General features: G+C 40.3%; 2 protein-coding genes across 3 annotated transcripts in view; both read left to right on the top strand.

Moving 5' to 3' along the window:
* LOC136844922 (dentin sialophosphoprotein-like) overlaps window positions 1–13,050 on the top strand; it is a 97,981-nt gene extending 84,931 nt beyond the window's left edge. Inside the window, exon 2 of the mRNA XM_067114269.1 lies at window positions 6,025–13,050. Within this exon, the coding sequence (XP_066970370.1) occupies window positions 6,723–10,058 (3,336 nt within the window). The 5' untranslated portion in view covers window positions 6,025–6,722 and the 3' untranslated portion in view covers window positions 10,059–13,050. The remainder of the gene's footprint in view (window positions 1–6,024) is intronic.
* The window catches only part of LOC136844920 (ras GTPase-activating protein nGAP-like), an 850,124-nt gene continuing 836,384 nt past the window's right edge, over window positions 8,761–22,500 (top strand). For both annotated transcript variants that reach the window (XM_067114267.1, XM_067114266.1), the window contains exon 1: window positions 8,761–13,801. In XM_067114267.1, coding sequence (XP_066970368.1) covers window positions 12,451–13,801 — 1,351 coding nt within the window. In that variant the 5' untranslated portion in view covers window positions 8,761–12,450. The remainder of the gene's footprint in view (window positions 13,802–22,500) is intronic.

The following is a 22,500-nucleotide window of genomic DNA, read 5'->3' as shown; positions in this document are numbered from 1 at the left end:
GCAGTTTGATATCTTCGTAGAATTAAATTTAGAAATAGAATCTGATTGTTGTTTAATGGTAGTTTAGGGGCCTTGGGTATTTTTTGAATATTAAAATACTTCTAATGCTTTCTGAACTTTTTAGTTAACCGGTAATGCACGGTAAAGTCCAGAGTTGGTGAGAGAGAGAGAGAGAGAGAGAGAGAGAGAGAGAGAGAGAGAGAGAGAAGCTAAAATGAAATTAAAAATCTATCTTTAAACTGCAACTGTCTTTTATTTTATATATTTAACATTATTTAAACGGTCACAGCTTTTTAATTGTGCAAGGTAGAGACTTCTTAGTTGATATGAACATTCCACTAATGGAGCGGATATGTTGAGTGAGGTCAAGATCTGTACTCAGAATTCATAGGTCAGATAGAGTTGCCACTATCCGAGTTATTGTAAGATTTTTTCAGTAGAAATATAACGTATTTTTTTAAACTGAGAATTAAATTTTATGAGAGTTTTTGTTGAATAATACAGACGTTTTAATGAAGTTTCAGGTTGTCACCTCTGGGTTAAAAATATTTCATATATGAATTAAACGATTGCTTTGCAGAACAGCTAAGGCGAGGCAGATTCTGAAAACATCCTCTGTTGAAATCTAGGACAGGTTTCGGTCCCTGAACATGTTTGCACTTTTTGCAGACACAAGCCTTATACTGTAGACGTTACATTAAAAAAAAACTTAATCATTGGCGGATCATGTGAATACTATTTATTTTTTCTTTGATACAATACTTATACTTCTTTTGATGCTAGACGTTGCATACATGAGAATCCTTGAGTAATTTGCGTGTTCCATGACTTGTACGTCTCTACGAAAATCCAATTAGGCAACTGAGAACCCAAGGATGCAGTTTATAATCATCTGCTTTTTCTTCTCCCTTGTCTCGATATATGTAGCATGCAACTGCATGCATGTTTGTTTTCGGACGGTTGCCCTAGCAACTATTAGGGTTACGCTTAAATGTGACTAATTATATAGATTGCTTGCGAAGGGCTGGAAGGTAGGATATGCTGTGAATAATGAATACAGCTCTCTCTCTCTCTCTCTCTCTCTCTCTCTCTCTCTCTCTCTCTCTCTCTTTATAAGATGTATTGGTTACTTTGTTATATTTATCCTAATTTTCTTTATAATGGAAATGACTACTGTCCGTTTATTTGTGTCTCAGCTTGGACCTGCATAATAATAATAATAATAATAATAATAATAATAATAATCAATGTTAGCAACGCCCAAATTTATATTCTATTATGGACATAATTTTCAATAGGACGAAGTAATTGAAACTGGAGTGAAGATACCGTAGAGTTTTGTGAATTAAACCGTTGACCATGGTCTGGGGTTTCTGTACGAAGCACCTTTGGGGCTTCTTCGATATTAATAACTTGGGTCATGTTCTCTGCAGTGGGGACGATTTAGTATTGTTCCTTTATGACGTTTATTGAATTTTGAATTAATCTGTTGAATATTGAAATAGGCTTTATAGAATGCATTTAAGTTTCAGATCATTTTTGTGGCTATAGTTCGCTTGTATTAGGTCATTTAATAATATTGGAATGAATTTGAAACATTCTGTTTTTATTAACAGTAAACCGGTACCATAAATAGAAAGTTGCTTAAAAAAAGGAGTCATTATAGCCTTCATCTTTTAACTACTGAACCACTGTGGAGGCATTAGAAACATTCATTTGGAATGGGAGTTACAACTGCTACTCATTAAATAAAATCACCGAATCGCACAGTTGTGATCGTAATGCGATTACGTATGCGATGCTAAATGAGCGTTATGTTTGACAGAATTACTGATGTTATTCAGTTGTGTAGTTGGTTTTATCGCGTTAATTTTATAGTCAAATTTTGTTAACATGTATTGTACATTTTTTGTTGTTTTCTTTCAAATAATGTATAATTGTATAACTTTTAACTCAGTGTTCACCCCTGTTTATCTTTTCTTTTACCTTCCGTTCATCCCTGTATATAGATATTTTTACCTCCCGTTGTTCATCCGTGCCTATTCCTGCCTTGACTTTGATATTCACCCTCGTACGTTTTTTAGTATTATTATTATTTTGACTGTTCACCCATGGGTATTTATTCTTTAAACTGTGAAGATAGGGCACTTAATTTATTCTTTATATTTTTGCTTTTGTTAAAATTCATAGACCGAAATAATGGCGCTACATGTTTAACTGGCTACTTATTGCATTGATTTGTAGAGGTGAAAATAAGTAACAAAAGCTATCATTTCTCTCTCTCTCTGTCTCTGTCTCTCTCTCTCTCTCTCTCTCCCTCTCTCTCTCTCTCTCTCTCTCTCTCTCTAATATATCTATCTCTCTCTATCTCTCTCTCTCTCTAATATATATATATATATATATATATATATATATATATACACATATATATATACATATATATAAATTTATATACACAGAAATGCATACATACATACATACATACTTGCACACACATGTGTGATCACAGACTTTTTAAAGGTTAACTATATGTTGAGAGATTCTTTGAGGAATTATTCGTCCCTCTAGATTTGCACACCATGTTCAACAGTTAGATAGCAGTTATTTGGTGTACTCTTCATCTTTTAAGTCTAATCACTTAAAAAAAGCTATTTTGCATACATGAATTAGTATGTTTTATGTGTGTTTATACATGTGAGTTTGGAGAGAGAGGGTAATAAGAAAGAACAAAGGTTGTATAATTAAACAGTGGTCATTCCTGTCAACGATAATTTGCGCAGTTATTTACATACTGTAAGATTATACAAAATTAAGATGATAGCATAAGCACACTGGTGGGCTTTATTAACGTTAAAAGTAAAACATAAAGCTTTAATCATAATTAATCGAGGAAGATGAATGATATACTTGACGAAAATGACATTAGAATATATAAAAATTTGCTACTAAGAGCTATATATATATATATATATATATATATATATATTGCATATATATATATATATATATATATATATATATATATATATATATATATATATAATATATATATATGTATATGTGTGTGTGTGTGTGTGTGTGTGTATAAGATCCTGGCAAGAAATTTCTGAGCTGTTTGTTATTTCATAACGAAAAAGCACACTGTCAACTATTTATATATATATGATTGTAATAAAGGCACGTACAGTAATTTTTCAAACAAGTGAAGGGTTCTCTTATTATATACACATTCAACAAAATGAATAACGTCTTCTCTCTCTCTCTCTCTCTCTCTCTCTCTTTCTCTTCTCTCTCTCTCTTCTCTCTCATATATATATATATATATATATATATATATATATATATGTATATACAGTATATATATGTGTGTGTGTGTGTGTATATACAGTATATATATATAGATTTGTTTGTGTATAGAGAGAGAGAGAGAGAGAGCCAAAATACCTCATCCCCCTATTTTTGGAAACAGTAGGTTGATTCCCGTTCTGTGAAAATAGGAGCAATATCATCAATCAACCCAGATAACTTTGAGCTAATTTTCACGGGATAAGCTCAGTCAGTGCCCCTTACCGAGGAGGGGTGTCTAACCAGGAAGGGAGGGAGGGACTGGAGAAATAATCCGGGATACTGGCTTAGATAGGTATGTTTTTCCCGAGGGTGTTGCGGGGTGGAGGGGGGGGGAATAGTATCCGAACACCTGTCGGCCTCTTGATGGATTATAGATCACACCTGTAACTTACGTCGGGACATGTGTTATGCATTTGCTGTCGTTTATTTCTGGATGCTTTTCCTATTTGGAATTCTGAAGGGGAATGTATACAGGCTGTTATTACTACGCTTCTATGTCTCTGGTCATGCAATGCGACGCGGAAACGGACTTTAGTTTTGATGGATGACTGGCGTGTTTCATTTGGGGTGAAACGTTTCCAGAAATTGAGGCGATAAAAGGACGTTTATCGGTACTTTGTTGTGGTAAATCTCTCGTCGTACAGGCTCCAAGGCGGTATTTGCCGTGTTTACATCGCAGAGACGGGATCGTTCTCTGGTTAGGTTGTCCATAAGGTTATGAGGTACTTTGAGATTTTCTTGAAAGATTCACAAAATATTGCTATTCTCGAGAAACTGAAAAAATTAGTAACGTTACCGTTACAAATATCATAGTTACCGTTAAGAAATAAAAGTCTACGGCAAAACCAACCCAACTTCTGCTAAGTTAATTCGATCCGAGAGAAAGACCTACAAAATAACAAACACTTGATGCCTAGGTCATTCTGATTCGTGAACAAAACATTTGGACTATTACGTTTTGACAATAAGGTCCGAGTTTTCATTTAGCTGGTGTGGTTAATGGAATTCCGTATGATTTTGGGTAAATATTTATGGATCGAGCGCTATAAACGCTTCGTATTATATAGGGCGTCGTTGTATTTGCTGGTACTCCGTAATGAAAATATAAATGCAAATGCAGTTACCAACTCTCTCTCTCTCTCTCTCTCTCTCTCTCTCTCTGCAAAGTTCAGTTGAAACAGGTTTACTCGAGATTGTCTGTAAAAGGGGATTTGGGCAGCGCGATTAGATGCCTGACCTTCTCGTATTCACGAAAAAGAAAAAAAATTTTAACGGGAGTAAGTGAAAAGAGAGAGAGAGAGAGAGAGAGAGAGAGAGAGAGAGAGAGAGAGAGAGAGAGAGAGAAGCAGGCCCGCGGGTGGGGATCGGGTCAGGCAGGGGTGTGGAGATGGTACAGAGTCCTGTTCAGGGCCAGTAGGGTGACCTAATTCTCCGCCAACTTGGTCGGTAATCACAAGAGTAGCAAGGCGATTATCTCCTTTAGTGACATAGCATCTGAATGGTCCTTCTGACGCACAAATACTCTAGTTTATACTATGAACAACAGGACCGCTAGTTCCTCTGATGAATGACTTTACTAGGCGAAAGAACGACTTGCATACCAATGGTTTTCTCTCTCTCTCTCTCTCTCTCTCTCTCTCTCTCTCTCTCTCTCTCAGGGCGCGTGCTTCCAGATGTTGCTCTTTTTATATTCCATGCCCTGCTGACCAGCCTCATGGTGTTGTTTATTCCTAATGCAGACTGTATATGAATTAGTGACATGTTTATGTAGATGAATGATTCTGTGGCACATACCCATGCATACGTACATATACATACATGTGTATGTATGTATGTATGTATGTAAGTATGTAAGGCACCCATGGTTATATTTGTATTCGTATGTATATATGTATATGTATATATATATATATATATATATATATATATATATATATATATATATATATATATATATATATATATATATATATCACTTATATATATAACACATTATATATATATGTGTGTTTATGTGTGCATATATATATATATATATATATATATATATATATATATATATATGTGTGTGAGTTAGTAATTTTTTTGTTTTTTTGTCATAGTATTTACTGAAGAATATAATGTTCGTTGATACATATTCATTCAGGGTTCTTTTTTTCATTGTATAGTGCCGTTTTAGCTATGAAAAACACTGAGCCCCAAGCATAATACTGTACGGATTATCGATTTAACTGTAACGGAATTGTAACAGAACCTCTCATGCCGTCATCAGTGTTCTGGAAAATACGTTATTCACTGAAATAAAGAGATTCATATTGTTAATGGCATTTGTGATCTTTTTGAATGTATCAATGAAAGGGTATTCTTTTTCTTAGAAACATATACGTATACGAATACGTACATATATATGTATATATATGTGCGAGTTTTGCATTTTAACCTTGGTCTTCCGTACGGGAAAGGTGACTTATATGCTTACTAAGTATTGTATAGGTAAACCTGGTCGAGGTCAGTGTAAATATGTTACGAAATTGTATGATATTGTTGAAGAAAAAAAAGAGAAATTAAGCCACATGATCTTCCAGTGTATCTCCTCGGGCAATCCTTGCGACCTTTAAATGTAAGTCGCAGAGTATGTTTTCATTGCATTTTTTACCATTATCATTTTTCTTTCAGATTTCCGCTTACTTAAATGAAAAATAAAAAAAAAACAGGCGAATGTGACGACCAAAGGAAAAGTGAACCAGAGAACTCAGGCGGCTTTTCAAAGGTTTTCTGAAAATTAGAAAAACTGATTGTAGATAACCTTTATCATTTTTTAGGCTCGAGGGAAATTGAGCCGAAAATAATGACAGAATTGATTTAGCTGAGTGATGAAGTCATTTCCAAACTTTCCGATCAAACTATTTGAAAATGTGTTCATTTTCTTAGTATTTTAATTTCCGATTCTTGTGAAGTAAACCGGAGACAGTGACTGATAATGACTTAAGGAAAGTTGGCGATATGGTCAGGATCTACATCTCGTCACAAGAACTTTATTTTGGTCGCTCGATTTTAAGAGAAGAATAATATTACTGAGAAGATTGTTGCAAGGGAGAAACAGAGGACTTATTCATTGAGATTTATTTAGGTTGCTGCCCAACATTAAAGCGCCAGCGGACCTAGAATTATTGTAGGTTTTTTACATATAAACTAGATTGCTCTTGCAGATAGTGCATATAGAGGTAAACATAAGAGAGAGAGAAAAAAAGAGGTTGTGTGCCTCATAGGAGGCTTATCTGAGGCACGCTCAAAACGCATCATTTTCCTCAGCAGAATTATCTTGTTGTTTTCACGGGCGGTAGAGTATAGGTCCCAGAGATGTCCCTATAGCTATGGACGCCACACGAGAGTTCTCATGGGGCGGGGGCACAGTGTCCAGCGTCGAGGGTGGCGATCATCCGGCGCGGGCAGTGATGGTCGTGGGCGGAGGCGGTGGTATGGGCGGAGGTGATGGCAGCGTCAGAGGTCGCCACGGCCACCGAGGCGTCTATAGGGCCCTGTCCGGTGTGTCCTTCCAGCATCTGGATCTTTACGTTACGCGACAGTCATCATCCTGTCACGAACCCGTCATGCCCACGGAAGAGGACGAAGGACTGGATTCCCTCGAGAGCCACGCCCATACGCTCACGCCCTCGCCAGATCTGGCTCAGGGAGGGGTGGGCAGTCACCCAGAGCATCCGGGTCACGCCGAAGGGGGTTATTTTAGTCTAGAGCGCTGCTTGAGCGACGAGGATGCCGCCAACCTTCACGACTCGCTGGAAAATCTGAGAATGCAACATGGTGCCGTAAGATCACATGCTCATCATGCACCTGCTGCCGCCCACCATGCCCACCCATATCCGCCCTCTTACCCCTACCCAAATTATCAGCAGCCCCACAAGGCCCCCCAACAGTCGTATGGCCCCCTTCCGACCTACGTCAATCCTGGATTCCAGCATCACCCGACGTATGTCAACCCCCAGCATTGCCACGATTATTCCTCGGCTAGTGAAAGCCATTATGCCACTCCCTCCATGGCAAGAAATTACTCCCATAATGGCAGTGCCCATTTTTCCCCCAACCCCGGTTATGCCAGTCCTGTTTTTCAGCATCACCATCACCATCATCAACACCACCATCAACACCAACTTCACCATCCTCACTCCAGGGAGAACTTCCATGTTGTGGATGACGGCGTAGGTTGCCCCATATACGATCACCCCGAGGGCTATCAGTCCCACGGTACGTATCCTTGTACCGAAGGATATCATTCAAAGGGCGGTTACTTGTACTCCAGTTATCCGTCAAGGGTGGCACATCATCAGCCTGCCCCTCCGACCTCTGCCTCTCAGGAGGCGGCAGGCAACCCAGATAATGATGCTGTGAGGAAAGCTAGCGTCCTGAGTGCTGATTCCTTAGAGGATTTACCCGTGAGCCCCGTGTCGCCTATTTCTCCCATACTCACTTCAGAAGGACGTAAGAGTTGTTGTTACAATGACTCCTTGGAGGACGTCCGTCCGCGGCTTGTTAGCGAATTGAGGGAATTCTTTGAACGTCAGAAGTCGACGACCAGCACAAGTAGCCCAGATTCTGACAGCACCCAGGAACAGAGAACGGGTGACGAGGACCCCGGCGATTCGGAAGACAGCCAAATGAGAGATAATATTTCGACGGAAGTACAGATCGATCTGAATTCGTCAGCAAGCAGTAACAAGACAGAGGAGAGAAGTTCTTTAGAAGAAGAGGAGGAGGAAGTGACACCGGAGGCCACGACAATGGAGTCATCGTCAGAGGACCCGACGAAAGATTTATACGAAACAGAAGAAGAAGAAAAGGGATTGAGAGTAACAGCTGATAAAAATGATGAGAAAAAGAAACCAGGTGAGAATTCGACCTGCCAGACCTTTAAAACCGCGCGCCTAGGGGACGTTTCTTTCCTTCGGGCTACGCAAGACACGCCCCAAACACTTCTGGCTTCCACAAGACTTGTCCAGGCCACTCTAAAATCGCCCGCCAAGAACACCACCTTTTTCATAAGCTTAGAGAGCAAATTTAAGGTGCCAGACTTCGAAGGTTCGTGTAAAAATCCTACAGATGAAAAAGGGAAGCCTGACGAAGGTGACGAAGACTCTTCATGTTCGACAAATGACAGCAAAGAAGTTCACGTGTCCTCCTTAGGGGCTACAGACGAAGAAATGGCTCACATGACAGACTCGCAGGATACTTGTGCCCCTGCAGAGTATCAGGAGTCTCAGTTGATTCTGAGACATTTTGTAGCCAACTGGGAGAGCGAGTCTCCTCCTAACGATGACTCAGATATAGACGAGTTCTTCCTCGTTTTAGACTCTACAGGTGGGAAAGCAAGTTTTACCTTCCCCTCAGGTAGCTCCTCCATGATATCGTCCGTAGGAAGCTCGCTATCCGAGCAGAAGAGCGACGGCACTCACTACCAGGAGCAGGACTCCTATGATGATGGCAATTTGGCTGATGTAGGAGAACCCGACACCACCTCCAGTTCGGGCTTAGATCCTGTGGCGGAAACGACGAGCGAAGAAGAGACAGAAGGCGGCACTGCAGCGGCTACGCCTGATATACCAGAGGCCTCTGAGGAGAAGGACGGGTTCCTAGAAGCTGCTCCCCACAAAGTAATTGTGAAGCCTTTTTTAGGATTAGGTAAGGGCAGTTCTCGATCGTCTCAAGCGGGTTCTGCCCTGGGTACCAGTCAAACACAGTCGTCTGTCTCAGGTAATCTCCGTCCCCTTCAGGTGGTAGAAGAGGAAGAAGAAGAAGTGAGGGGGTCAGGAGAGACCGAGATCAGGCAAACATTTGAGACCGTCGTCGATATTGTATTAACTAACAGTGACGACGACGAAGAGGGTCGCAGTCGAGACCATCCGAAGAGCGACTCTACTAACACCTTACTAACCCCGGAAATTACTAACCCGCCCTCCGCAAGTATTCTTAGTTGTGCTTCAGTTTCCAATCCGTCCATTGATTATGCAACTTCTTGCGACGCCGTCAAATATGCAAGTGATGTGATTGTCACGAGAGATAGTGCAATTAATAGCAATGCTACTGCTGATTCTGCCGCCGCCCCAACTAGTGTTGTTATAGCTGTTTTTGCTTCTAATGATGCCACGCTCTCGAAAACAGTAGATGCCCTGGGCAAAATTCGCTCCCTTAATGACCTTAATGAAAAAAGAGAGCTCGAGGGTGCTGACTTTAAGGTCAGTTCCCCTGACATGAATGAAAAAAGCTTGTCGGGAATGGCTCTGGATTTATTTAGGGAAAAGAAAGTGGATTGTCAAAGTAAGGCGCGAGCAAAAGATCATGGAAGTAGGAAAGAGATTGTTTCCAGTCAAGTGGATCTAGAAAGTGAAGAAAAGGCAAAGGGAAATAGTAGAATAGAAACGGAAGATAAAAGTCAGTCCAAGCAAACAAACGAAGAAAGGGGAGGCAAAGAAAAAGAAGAAGAGAGAGAAGAGGTGACTGCATCCAATCGTTCAAACGGTTTGTTTCGGCCACCGGCCATCGATGACGTAAAAGCAGTTGATGGGCGTAAAAATGAGGTCGTAAGTGGGCGGTGGTGCGACTGGCAAAGCGGCAGCGGCAGAGTAAGTGAAGCAAGTTTCGTAGAGGAGAGAGAAGAAGAAAAAGAAGGAGGGGAGGAGATGGAGGTGGAGCATTAAGGAGAGAGGGAGTAAACATTCCCCACGTGGTTACTCGACCCCACTCACCTCCTCCCTCTCCCCCGCGGACCCCTCATCCCCCTGCCCCCTCGCTCGCTGGCTCTCAGGCACTGACCAGTTTCAACACTTTCGATTTCACCGCCGAAGCCCAGCCTACCCCTGACCTTGATGCCCTGGCTACTATGATCGCAGAACGAATTATCAGTGGCACCAGTGCCCATTTGCCATCGACGAGTGCCAGTGAGCAGCACTGGAGCCTGCCTGTAACGAGCCGAGAGACTGTCACGGCGGCGACGACCACTTCCATTCGCCCTTTAGCTATCACCAGTAACGATATTGCACGCAGCTGCCACGGGCTTCTGGTGAGTGGGTCAGTTACTGCCGGCACTGGTTGTGAGTCGGCCACAACAATTTCTCATTCCCTCACTGACAGTTCGAGTTCCGCACATGTAGCGTTCACACCTGTTCATCCCGACGAACCAGATGTCGAAGCCGAGAGTGAAAGCGTTGGCACTCCTTTGGGTCCAGTGCCCAGTGTGAGCAGTGATGTGTGTGCTGACGAACACTTAACAGTAGTGACATCCAGTTGTAATTCGTTCCTCGGAAACGTTAGTGATAAGCGTGGCCAGAAATTGGGTGATAAAGGTGATGATGTTGTTGCAATACAAACAGACATAGTGACCGGTTGTGATGTTGATAATGAATCATTAAAAGATAGCCGTAAACCGATAGCAATAATTGGTATGATAGATGATTCGAGTGGTGGTGATTATATTGATGAGGAGGTTCATACACTTAAAGAAACCGTTCAAGAAACAGTCGACGACTTGCGCATATTCAAATTCAGTAATCAAACATCCAAGATTCCAGAAAATAAGAATAGTGACGAATTTATCGCGCATGGTGATGCTGAGTGCCCAAGTGACGAGATGAATAGAAAAGTCGGAATTCTGAAGCCCTTTTACGATTCTTTGAGCAACGACAGTTGCCCAAATTCTCCCCAGCATGAAGCGCCTAAACCTGTTTTCCCTCGGAAGGACTCCCAGGGATCGACGTGTGAATCTCCTGATAGCAGGAAGACGTCCTTCAGTTCGGCCATCACCACACCTGAGGATGACCTCACAGATTTGTCACCCGATGTTTTCGGCGGGAGGAGGCTTTCGGCCTCGTCAGGGATATCCTCCCTGTCCGAGATGAGCTCCAGGAAGGTATCCATATCTTCCTCCGTGTCGGACGACTGGGAGTGGTTCCCAGGAAGGAAGAAGAGCCTCAAAGGCATACCGCCGTGGGACGTCGCTAAATTAGACCCTGCATCTGACGGTGGAGATAAGAAAGTGTCCATCGTCAGCACAACATCCAGTTCGGGCGTCAGTTCAATGACCGGATCCCTCAATGACTCGAGTGAGAGCGAAAGTCGCAAAGTGTCACTCAGTTCGGGTATCTCTTGTTTGTCCAAAATTAAGGAAGAGACCAAAATCATCTTTGATGAGGAATCTTGCAAGTTAGAATCATTTGAGCAGGAAAATAGACAGGGGCTGACAGATGGAAAGTCCTCTCCCGAGGGCATCATCACCTTGGATGGAAAGAGACTGACACTGCCGCCCCCCGTGTGGCCGAAAGAAGGGAAACAGAACAACCATGATGTCATCAATTCTCATTTGCCAGAGACCCCAGGTATTGATTGCGATGAGATGGTCCTGGCCGACGTACCTGAATTTTTGGTCAAACGGGCAGAGATTATGAGGAATGCGCAAGCTGGTTCCCGCGCTGAGTTGAAATTGGATCTCCCACTCATTTGTCCTTCCTCCTGTCCTCTCAAAAGAAAAGATTTAAAGGACGACCGTACCCATACCCACTCTCACTGTAACGTTAATGACGAAGATGACCTGAAAAAAGATAGAAGAAAATCAATGCATTTTATCCCGAGAGTTAAGAAACCAGACAAGTCGCCCACTTCGTACAGATTTAGAAGGCTGACTCTCCATACGTTCGAGGATATTGCACAGCAATGGAAGAAGATGCAGGAGCAAGATAGAGAGATATCGGAGAAAACCGAACATCCGAGTAGCATCATGAAAGATGGAAGCCGGATGAACGATGATGCCAGTGCAAGAAATGGCACTCCCAATAATACGGAGAGAGAAATTGAATTTCGACGTAACCTGGTGCGTGACTTGAGAAGCTGGAAGCTGAAATCGATGCTGAAGTTCAGGCCTTAGAAGTCGATGGGATTCATAAGAACAAGAAAGATGACGATCGTAGCAACAACGAGGACGATTCGGACTCTCTCATCGTCATCTTTGACAGCACCGAATCGGTTGCATCTGCCGGCAGCTTCTCAAGGGAAGAATCGGGGGGATTTTCCCCCTTAGATCAAGCCGATGACACAACGATGGAATCGGACACTGATGTGGAAGGAGACGACAAGGCCATAGAGTCTGAGTTCCCTCATTTCGATGCCCTCCAAAATTCAAGTGACCACGAGGGCATCGGCGATGAAAAAGTCAGCGACAATTACGGTAGTAACAGCAAACGATCATCAAGAGAATTAAAAGAATCTGGTAAATTCACGCCTGTGTCCGATTCCAAATCGCTCCCTAATCTCCTGGAAGTCGGGGAGGCCAACATATTAGATGACGTGGCCCCTGCAGAGAAGGACACGAAAAGCTCCCGAAGGGAAAGTTTAAAGTCATCCAAAAGTATGGATACTTTGGTGAGCGTGGACGAAATAGTCCCTTGTAGCAACTACGAATTCAGCGAAGTGACGTTTCCGACTATGGTCGGATACGACGAACTAGAAGAGCAGGAAGTGATCGAGAACTTCTCGGACGAAGATCTCATTTCGGATGCTGAGTTCGAAATGTTTTCGGAGACCGAGCACGACACAGACATGGACAACCTAAATCTAGAAATGTTCGAACCGAACATCTCTGGAAATAACGACAAAGTGGATGGCAAGATGCTTTCCAAGAGACAGAGAAAATTAAGAAAACTCAAGAGAAAGTTCAGCTTCAACGAAAAGCCTCCTTCGAAGGACATCAAGGAAACGATCAGTTCTTCCCTAAGAAGGATTAAGGATGCCAAATTCAAGTTTGAGAGGCTAGTTCAAAAGACGCTGAAACCAGATAGTGTCACGCCCTCCTTGTCATCTGGGGAGTCTTTGGAGGGATCAAATGCATCCCAGGTGTCGTCGTCCCCGACAGGACGTCACTCCTCGTTGCCAAGGGACATGACCATGTCAAACCAAATTCCTCTGGATCGCACCGACTCCCATTCGTCCAACAGGACCTCGATATCGGGAAGCTTTCCCTCTGGATCCCAAGACCGATCTGATTCCAGGACGTCTGACGTCGTGGCATCGTCCTTATCCTCGGGAGGCGTGTCCCGTAGCACGTCCAAGGCTTCTGATGACCCCCCGTCCTCGGAGTCGTGGGAAATGAGACACCAAGAAGGGCAAGAATCTGCGTATTCTTGGTCGGACGCCGATAGTGACTTCGAATTCGTGGCCGTCGAGCCACCGCGAACTGTGGTGGTGTATCAGGAAAATGGAGAAAAGGCGGAAAACGATGATAATAACAAAGAGGGATTGAGTGTTTATGGGAGTGGGAATGATAATCAACGAGTCGAGGCGTCAGGATATTCTCGCCCGCCCCCTCCTCTCAGCAAGTGGAGTCCCAGCATCCAGAGGCGCTGGTCACACAGATGGGAAAAACAAGAAGTTTGCAGGTCACCACGGCTGGAAGGTAAGACTGCGAGACATTGTTTTGAATATTTCCGGTGGTAATGGAAATGATTAGCATTCTCTCTCTCTCTCTCTCTCTCTCTCTCTCTCTCTCTCTCTCTCTCTCTCTCTCTCTCTCTCTCTCTCATTTCTGTAAATCTGATGTCTGAATTGCGGAAGTGAGATGGTAAGTTTTAGTAAATTTAGGTGCTCATAAATATTTACTGGTAGTAAAATTGATAGCTGTATTAATTGTACAAGCTACAAAAATTTGTTGTTAAAGTAGTTTTCTCTTCGTAGATGAATACATGATATTAGTATAAGTGTGTATATACATACATATGTTGTGTTTGTTTAGGAATGCATTATTTATGTATGTATTTTCATGTATATTTTCTAATGTATATTTTATCATTTTCATTATACGCTGTAACACATGTAAAGTGTTATTATCTAAACTGTTTCATCTCTCTCCGGAATGTAAACAAGTAAACAAGATGAAGAGGAATCCAGTGTGCAAGAGACTCACAAACGTGAAATGCATTCGCTGTCATAATTACCCCATGACCCAAATCCACTTCATCGTCATGACCGTAAGCTCTCATTCGTCTCAGTATCGTCGTGGATAAACTGTTGTCCCTCTTTTGGGGACAAGTTGGGGCTTTTGAAAAGCGTGTCGTGCCTTCACGGCCTTGGCATATTAAGTGGATCTGCAATTTACGTGCCTTTGATCAACGGTCCCATTGAGATAAGTTTCGCCGCGTCACAGATTTCCATGTGGTAGGATTTCTCTCTCTCTCTCTCTCTCTCTCTCTCTCTCTCTCTCTCTCTCTCTCATACACACACACACACACACACAGATTGAAACTGAGTCTTTATCTTTTTCAAGACCTGTGCTGGTTTTTTTAAACCTTTCAGCTATTTTTCGTTTAAACTAACCACGCTCGTTTTCTTGTTACATTAAAAGGGAAGGGATTTCAAGGAGTAAATTTCAAGGCATTTATTGGATAGATTTAATTACAGACCAGTTTAATATCCAAGCTATATTCCATTCGGATAATTAGATGGCTACTGACATATACATCCCTTCATGTGTTTATGTTCTTGCGCCGAGCTAAGATTGCAGTTGCTGTCCCCCTATGGAATAATAATGTTTTACGATTATTATTATTATTATTATTATTATTGCTTGTTGTATTGGTTGTGGTGGTCTTAATAATCATACAAGCCTACCATATTTAATTTCTTCTGTAATCGTGTATTTATTCAGGAATAATTACAAGGCAAATTTTGCATTTCTGGTATGAGTGATAAAGGCTTTGTATTTAGCTATTTATTTGTATTTTGCTGTCTAAAATCACAAACATACACTTGTATGTACGTATTCATTCAGCTAATGTAAAACTGGCATTTCTTTTGCGTAAAGTTTTACTCCATTGAATACCTCCAACTGTTTCCGGTTTGGTTGTTTTACATCAAACTTAACCATCCTTAGTTCCTTTGCGCTCTGTTGCAAGGTTACGGAAATGCAGTATTTATTTTTATATGTTATAGATTTTGAAGACAAGTCACCTGAAACACTCTACACTTCGGATAGTGTAGTGTTTTTGAAAGTCGAAATGAGTGGCAGTGAAGATTGTTTCTGAAAGTGATGTCTGGCAACCGGTCTGAGTGGGCGGTGCTTCAGGCAGTGATAGTAGATAGTATGAAAGCTGGTCTTTTGACTTGGCTTTTCTTCGCTATTAGTTTAGTATTCTAAGTAGGCTTTTCTGAGTAGAATAACCATGGACTCCGGAACTAATTTAAAATAACATTAATACTTAGTTAAAATAACCATAGCGTCTATATGAGTAAAGTGGAGTAAATCACACAAGAAATCGATTTCGCACTAAAATGCTTGTTGACAAATCGTAAGTCACTAATGGCACCTAACTTAGGGTTTTCGTTCATGTTTAAAAACGTTGACAGATGCGTTGTAAATATTGCGCGTTACCTGGTTGAAAGGCGAAGGATGTACTTATGTTAACGAGAAATTAGTAGTGAGTGAAAGTGAATCAAAAAGAAGGCATATAGAGCAGTGTGGGTTGCGTCTGAGAGCAAGATCAGTGAAAGGTTGGTTGAAGTATGTAAGAGAAATTGAGTATGTAAGAGAAATTGAAAGAGGGTGAAAAAAACTAACTTAAAAGAGAGAGAGAGAGAGAGAGAGAGAGAGAGAGAGAGAGAGATATTCGTGCTCATTTGTCTGTAAGAAATTGTTCTCCTGAAGTGATATCGTTTAATGGCAACTTTTGCTATTTCTTGTATAATTGCCTCTTTCTCTCTCATCAGGAAATCTGTTGTTTTTTCACTCACCTGTGGGACTCATGTCAACGCTTAGTACTTTGGTCGCTCTTAATAACAAAAATGTTTACCTGTGCCGTTAGTTTAATTTAGGTGATGGGTAAAAAGGTCGCTCATGACCCTCTCATCATTGAGATATATATATATATATATATATATATATATATATATATATATATATATATATATATATATATATATATATATATATATATATAAATATACTCGATTAAAGCAAATTGAAATGTCATCTCAAATAAACTATAACTCTCGCAAGCGATAAGGCAGGAGTGTCAGGCGTCTTCTTTCAGTTTCAATCTTTTTTTTTTTTTTTTTTTTTTTAGTTGTATTCACTGTCTTCAGTTTCCTTTACTTTTATTTCGTGATTACGTGTTCTCACCCTGATCCCATCTAAGGTTTAAATGCTCTTTTGTTTATTTTTTTATCTTCAATTTTTCTTTTAGCCGTCATTTCTCTTAATTGAACCATTTATATAACCATCTGCCCTTTGTGGCTTCTTTCTTCCCCGCCCCCATAAAATAGTCTCATTCCATAGTAATTGAACCCATTCATTTACCCATTCACTCCATATTTGTATTAACGCTCCCCTCTCGCTCTCGTAAGTCATTCGTCTTCTTTAACCTCTCTCTCTCTCTCTCTCTCTCTCTCTCTTGTTCCCTACACTTTAGCTTTCCTGTGTACCCAAATCGTATATTTTTTTCATCTTTCCGAAATTCTGTAGATTTTCAATTTTCATTTTATTAATAAAACTCGTTACTCTTATTATGTTTTTGCTTTTCCTCTTTGGCTCTTACACGTACATCGATTTCAGTTTTTTTCTTTTTTTATAATATATTAATATTAGTCCATACTTGTCCACCTGTCTTATCCATGCAAAATGATACTATTTTTTGAAGCTCCCCGTCCTCCCTCCACCCTTCGCCAATATCCAGTTCTGCGGAAGTTAATTAGAAAGCTAATGGCCATTTTGACATGTTCACGTATAATCATAACGAATAATGGTACTTTAAATAGTAGGTACACCCACTCCCCTCGGCTTTCTCCCGAAGAAAGGGCGCTTAGGTATGGAAGTAGGCGAGGCTCAGATTGAGCTACTAAGTCATGGAGTCGCTTTTAGTTTGTTTGTCGCCTCCTAGTTATGGGGCTTCTATGAATGGCTTATACGTCATTCAACCGTCTTCAATTGGAGTTCAAGAACGCGAGAAGTTTTCAGTCTCCGTGCAAGAGTGCAGGTGCACCAGGGTACAAGCTTTTAAAGCCAGTTTTCTCGCCCCCCCCTCCCCCACTTGCTTTTTTTATTTATCTTTTTTTGCAAAAAATATTCCGCGTGTGAAAGGCTCCTTCGCGCTGAATATGTAAATAGGTTTTTTCCCTGTTTTCTATTTGTTAGTGCTGTTTATTACTTGAGACGTCGTTGTTCCGAATGTTTAATGATTTTCTTTTTTATTATTATGCTTTATAGTTTTTATATATCTTCAGGTATTAATGCATATATACATACATACACAAATATGTGTAATTATATATGTGAAATATAAATATATATATATATATATATATATATATATATATATATATATAATGTGTTTTTATAGATTAAAGGATTGATCGCGTACTGGATAAGCAAAACTGAATACTTTTTAGTAAACTTTAACGCTATCTTTTCTGCTTGCATCTGCCAAGTTTACATTGCGCTCAATTTATGACTAGCTTTCATCTTACGTTACAAACATTATGATAAACCTTTTTATATTTTTTTAAATTATTTGATTATAAATTAACCTCTTTCAAAACTACCACAACGTGTAGAATAACTCAAATGATAAAGCAGTTTCTATACAGTTTTTTGCAAATATTACGTCCCTTGTACTGAAAGTGGAACTTGCCACCGGGCGCATTCATCAAGTCGAGAACCCTAAATGTGAAGGCAGTCGGTGATTTAGGGAGCGAAATTCGATAATTTAATGGGAAATCTGCCAATAATTAAATGGATAAACATCCAGCACTTCCTGTGAATGACGATGTATGATGCTGATAACAGGAACTTATGTCAGATGGTCTTGGCACCGATTAATGGGTTAATCGGTTAGGGGCCTCCATTGGATGTCTGTATGACACCGCTTAGTGCCAGCGTAGCGGAAGAAATGGCCTTGTGGTAAGATATATATTTTCAAGATGCACGCATTGATGTCAGCCCTTCAGTGTTTATCGGAAGAAACAAATTAAGGCTTCTTGTGCAATTCTCTCTCTCTCTCTCTCTCTCTCTCTCTCTCTCTCTCTCTCTCTTTAGTTGATCTCACTTTTTCTTGTTTTGAACAAAAAGTTAAGTTGTGTCTTGGCTCTCTCCTGTCCTCCCCCTCTCTCTCTCTCTCTCTCAACCCCTTTGTTGTTTGGTTGAGCAACCACATTCGATGGCTTAGTTCGATTCCGTGATGAAGAGTTAGTCTGGTGATAGAAATTCATTTTCTCGCTCTAATGAGGTTCGGTTCTCAGCTAACTGGGTCCGTTGCTCCAATTGGTTCTCCACCCCCTTCGGGCCAGCCTGGAGAGCTGTTAATCAGCTCAGTGGTCTGCCCCTAACTAAGCTCTCTCTCTCTCTCTCTCTCTCTCTCTCTCTCTCTCCTTTCCTTTTCCTTAATCAAAATTCTCTGGTCCCGCCTCATGGACAAATATCTTTTATTAACATCGTCACTCAGTTTGGCTTACGTTCCCCGTTGTGACCTATTTCCGAAGCTGATTGGCTCATTAAGGTCTGTCACAAGTCTATGTAATGGTCATAGGATGAGCTTAGGTGCCAAGGGCGTCTTGCACCGTCGGTGGTGACTCATACAGGGATTAACCCGACGCAGTGGTGTTTCACTTCATTGATCGGAGGACCTGCGGTATAGCGAATATTTGGATCATTTGATAACTCATTTAAATGGATATTAACATAGGCTGTGAAAATATTTTATTTTGGTTAATATGAATCTAGTATATTATTTTGTGATATATAACACCTCGTATAATAATTAGCAGTATTTTATTTTGAGTCATTTGGCTCCACGTAGAGGCTGCGCTAGTATTTGACTTTGTACCGTATGACACCACGTAGAAGCTATAATAGTATTCATAGAACATCACGTAAAAGCCGTCATATTTTATTTTGTGCGTTTGCTATCACGCTGTCTCTTCCAAGGCTTAAAAACTGAAGGTGACTGATGCGTGTCATTCCTCTTCCTTGTCAAACAGTCTTTGGCCTCTGTCAGATTTCGCATCCGTGAAGTGAGAAAAATTGCCTGTACACGAAAAAGCATATTCACGTCGCAGAGGTGACGTTGTTCTGAACGGGCAACCTTTTATAGCGCGCGCTGTTTATAACGGATGACTTGTTCTCCAGTCGGATTTGTCGTCTCTCGTGTCACAGTATAATACCGTAATCCAAAATTTGCAGGTGAAGTCGGATGGAATAATCAGGAGCGCGGCGACGTCATGCAGTGGGTGTTGGAAGCCGAAAACATGTTTGGGACGTGTCTGGGATGGTAATGCAAACATCGCGGAAAAATGACTGGATACGGGAATTGGTTTTCTTTGGAGATATGCTTACATACATATGTAAAGAAATGAATAAAGAATTCAAGTAAACAGCAACTTTAAAAAATTACATGTACTGTATGTAATAGCATTCTCTCTCTCTCTCTCTCTCTCATTAATAATTCTCTATAAATTCTAAGTATCACATATAATGAATAAGTAGCACAATCAACATACATCATATTTATGCCCTCAAATTCTTACATATTCATTGGTACGGCCGATGATAATGAGGCTGTACTGTAGGTAATGAGAAATAAAAATTGTATGATGGTACAGGCCGACAGCAAAGCAATAATTATCATGAATGATGTGACAGCCTCCTTTTTTCGTGTTCATTTATCGTAACTATAGAATTGTTGTTGTGAATAGATGTTGTGGTTTGCTATTTTGGGTCAATTTTCTTCCTTTTTTTTGGGGGGGGGCGCTGAATGTCTCTTTGGTGGGGTCACTTGAGTAGCTCATTGAGGATTATTCGTGCTATATTTAGGTCAAGTTTTATTTATGCGTCATTTAGATTAGATGTTATTCACAAGTAACATTAATTCAGAACTTGACATCCGTATCAATCTTATTGTAATAACGTAACATTACTTTTCACTTTTTCATATTTTGTAACAGCATTTTTATTTGACATTGTTATTCGTTATTATTGGTCAGTGCGTCACTTTGAGGCCTAACGAGGACGGGAGTGAGCGAGTCGATGTTATTACTATTATTATTATTATTATTATTTACGCTAAGGATAGATCACATAACCCAGAATGCTGTCCTAAATCTCTTGACGAGGGGTTATCCGGGAGATTCTGTGCAAACATTCTAAGAAATATAGAAAAAACGAACAATAAACACATACAATGAGCAAACAAAAACGTTGCTATTCACAAGCACACACACACACACACACACACACATATATATATATATATATATATATATATATATATATATATATATATATATATATATATATATAATACTATAGTGTATATATATATATATATATAATATATATATATATATATAGTGTATATATATATATATATATATATATATATATAGATAGAGAGAGTGATATATAGAGAGAGAGAGATATAGAGAGAGAGAGCATCAGGAAGTGTAAAAGAGCGTGAGAGAGGCATGGAATTGTGAGAGAGAGAGAGAGAGAGAGAGAGAGAGATATTTTATGAATATCTTGTATTTTCCTTTCCTGCCTTAGGGATAGATTTTTATCACATGGTTGACTTTTACGATGTTATCCATAAAGTATATTACTTGATTTTTTAGTCATTTTCATTCAGATTTTTTTCTTTACATTTTCCAGTATTCATTTTTCTTAACGTGTACCACATTATGTAAGGTTTTATTTTAGTATGCGAAAAGCTGCTGGGTGTCTCAGCAGTATTATCCGAAATGAGACCATTTCAGTCAAATTGTTTTGGTTAAAAGATGTTTAGGTGCTCGTCAAGTGCCCCAGAGGGTCCACTTAACAACTCGCGACCACAGCAACTTCCAGCCACTTTCTCTTGGTACTGCGGCGGTGGTGGGTTTTTCGGTGAAGTTTTTCTGCTCGTGTTTAGCTTGCTATTGGTAGAAGTTCTTAGCAAACGGTTCTGGTAGAAGTGGCCAAATACCCTTCGGCTCAACTTCCCACCAGGCTAGTGAACCACGTCCCTACCACATCAATACCCACCATCAGTCTTCCAAGTTTCAGATGTCAATTGGGGTTGACCATGCCCGGAGAAATCAGGTACTGACCCATAACCATTAAAAAGATGTGGGCACATTTTAAAAATAGTTTTATCTAGGTTTCCATGACGACATCTTCTGATGATTGTTGGCCTTCACCTGTGTTTACATACAGGTACTCAGCCCACTTCGGCATCACATTTGACCCACCCACACGTAACTTCGCACCTGTTGTGACCTGGTTTAACCTCTGCGTTTCTGTGCCGTTTTCAACATTCAGAATTTCTGTTTGACCTCACAGTGCTACGCATTACTGCAGTCTGTGAAATTTCAGAATGAATAGAATATTTCAAGAAGTAAGGAATTATATAGAGTTTTGTAAGCTGTTTTAATAAGAGGTGTTTTTGATACCACTTTCATGATTGGGTATGTTAAGGTTGATTTGAGAACAGAACCGTTTCAATGATTTGCTTTAGGAATTAGAGCTCGTGTTTTATAAGACAGCACTAAATGATGACCTTGTGAAATACATTAACCGAAAGAAATCATTATACACCTGAAATGTTTGAGTTTCGAAAGCTCTTTTTGATAATGTTGTTGATGATAATCATTATCCAAATTAACGACAACTAAAGATATTTAGGAAATTGACGACAGTGTTTTTCTCATTGATGAAAGATTAGATAGTCATGAATAAAATTGGCCGCTTTGTGTGTCGAGTGCGAGATTTGAATATCCACAAATCTAATGAATTATGTCGATGCAGGGAAAAGTTATGATGTATTTGCCCATTACGAAGGATATGGCAATATGCTTTTAATTTGATTTGTAAGAAATTGAAAATTTAATTTCTTTAATATTTGTTATGGTAACAGATGGTATTTCACCAGTGGTTGTTGGGCAACTTACCTCAGAATGAAAGAAGGTTCTGGGTTATTTTTCTCTCGAGTTTCTCTTTAAGGTAAAAGCAAGGAGGAGGGTGTCCTTGCCAAGTCATTGTTGATTAGTAGGCATACTGGCGGACACCTGATGTCTTTTGGCATAATCTGTGACCGAGACCTACTGAGTCATTCAGAGTGATATATCTTATTTGATCCC

The sequence above is a fragment of the Macrobrachium rosenbergii genome, chromosome 13 (assembly GCF_040412425.1).
Source record: "Macrobrachium rosenbergii isolate ZJJX-2024 chromosome 13, ASM4041242v1, whole genome shotgun sequence".
In the NCBI taxonomy this organism is placed as follows: Eukaryota; Metazoa; Arthropoda; class Malacostraca; order Decapoda; family Palaemonidae; genus Macrobrachium; species Macrobrachium rosenbergii.
Note: the sequence above shows the minus strand (reverse complement) of the source record. Positions and strands in the feature narration are given on the sequence as shown.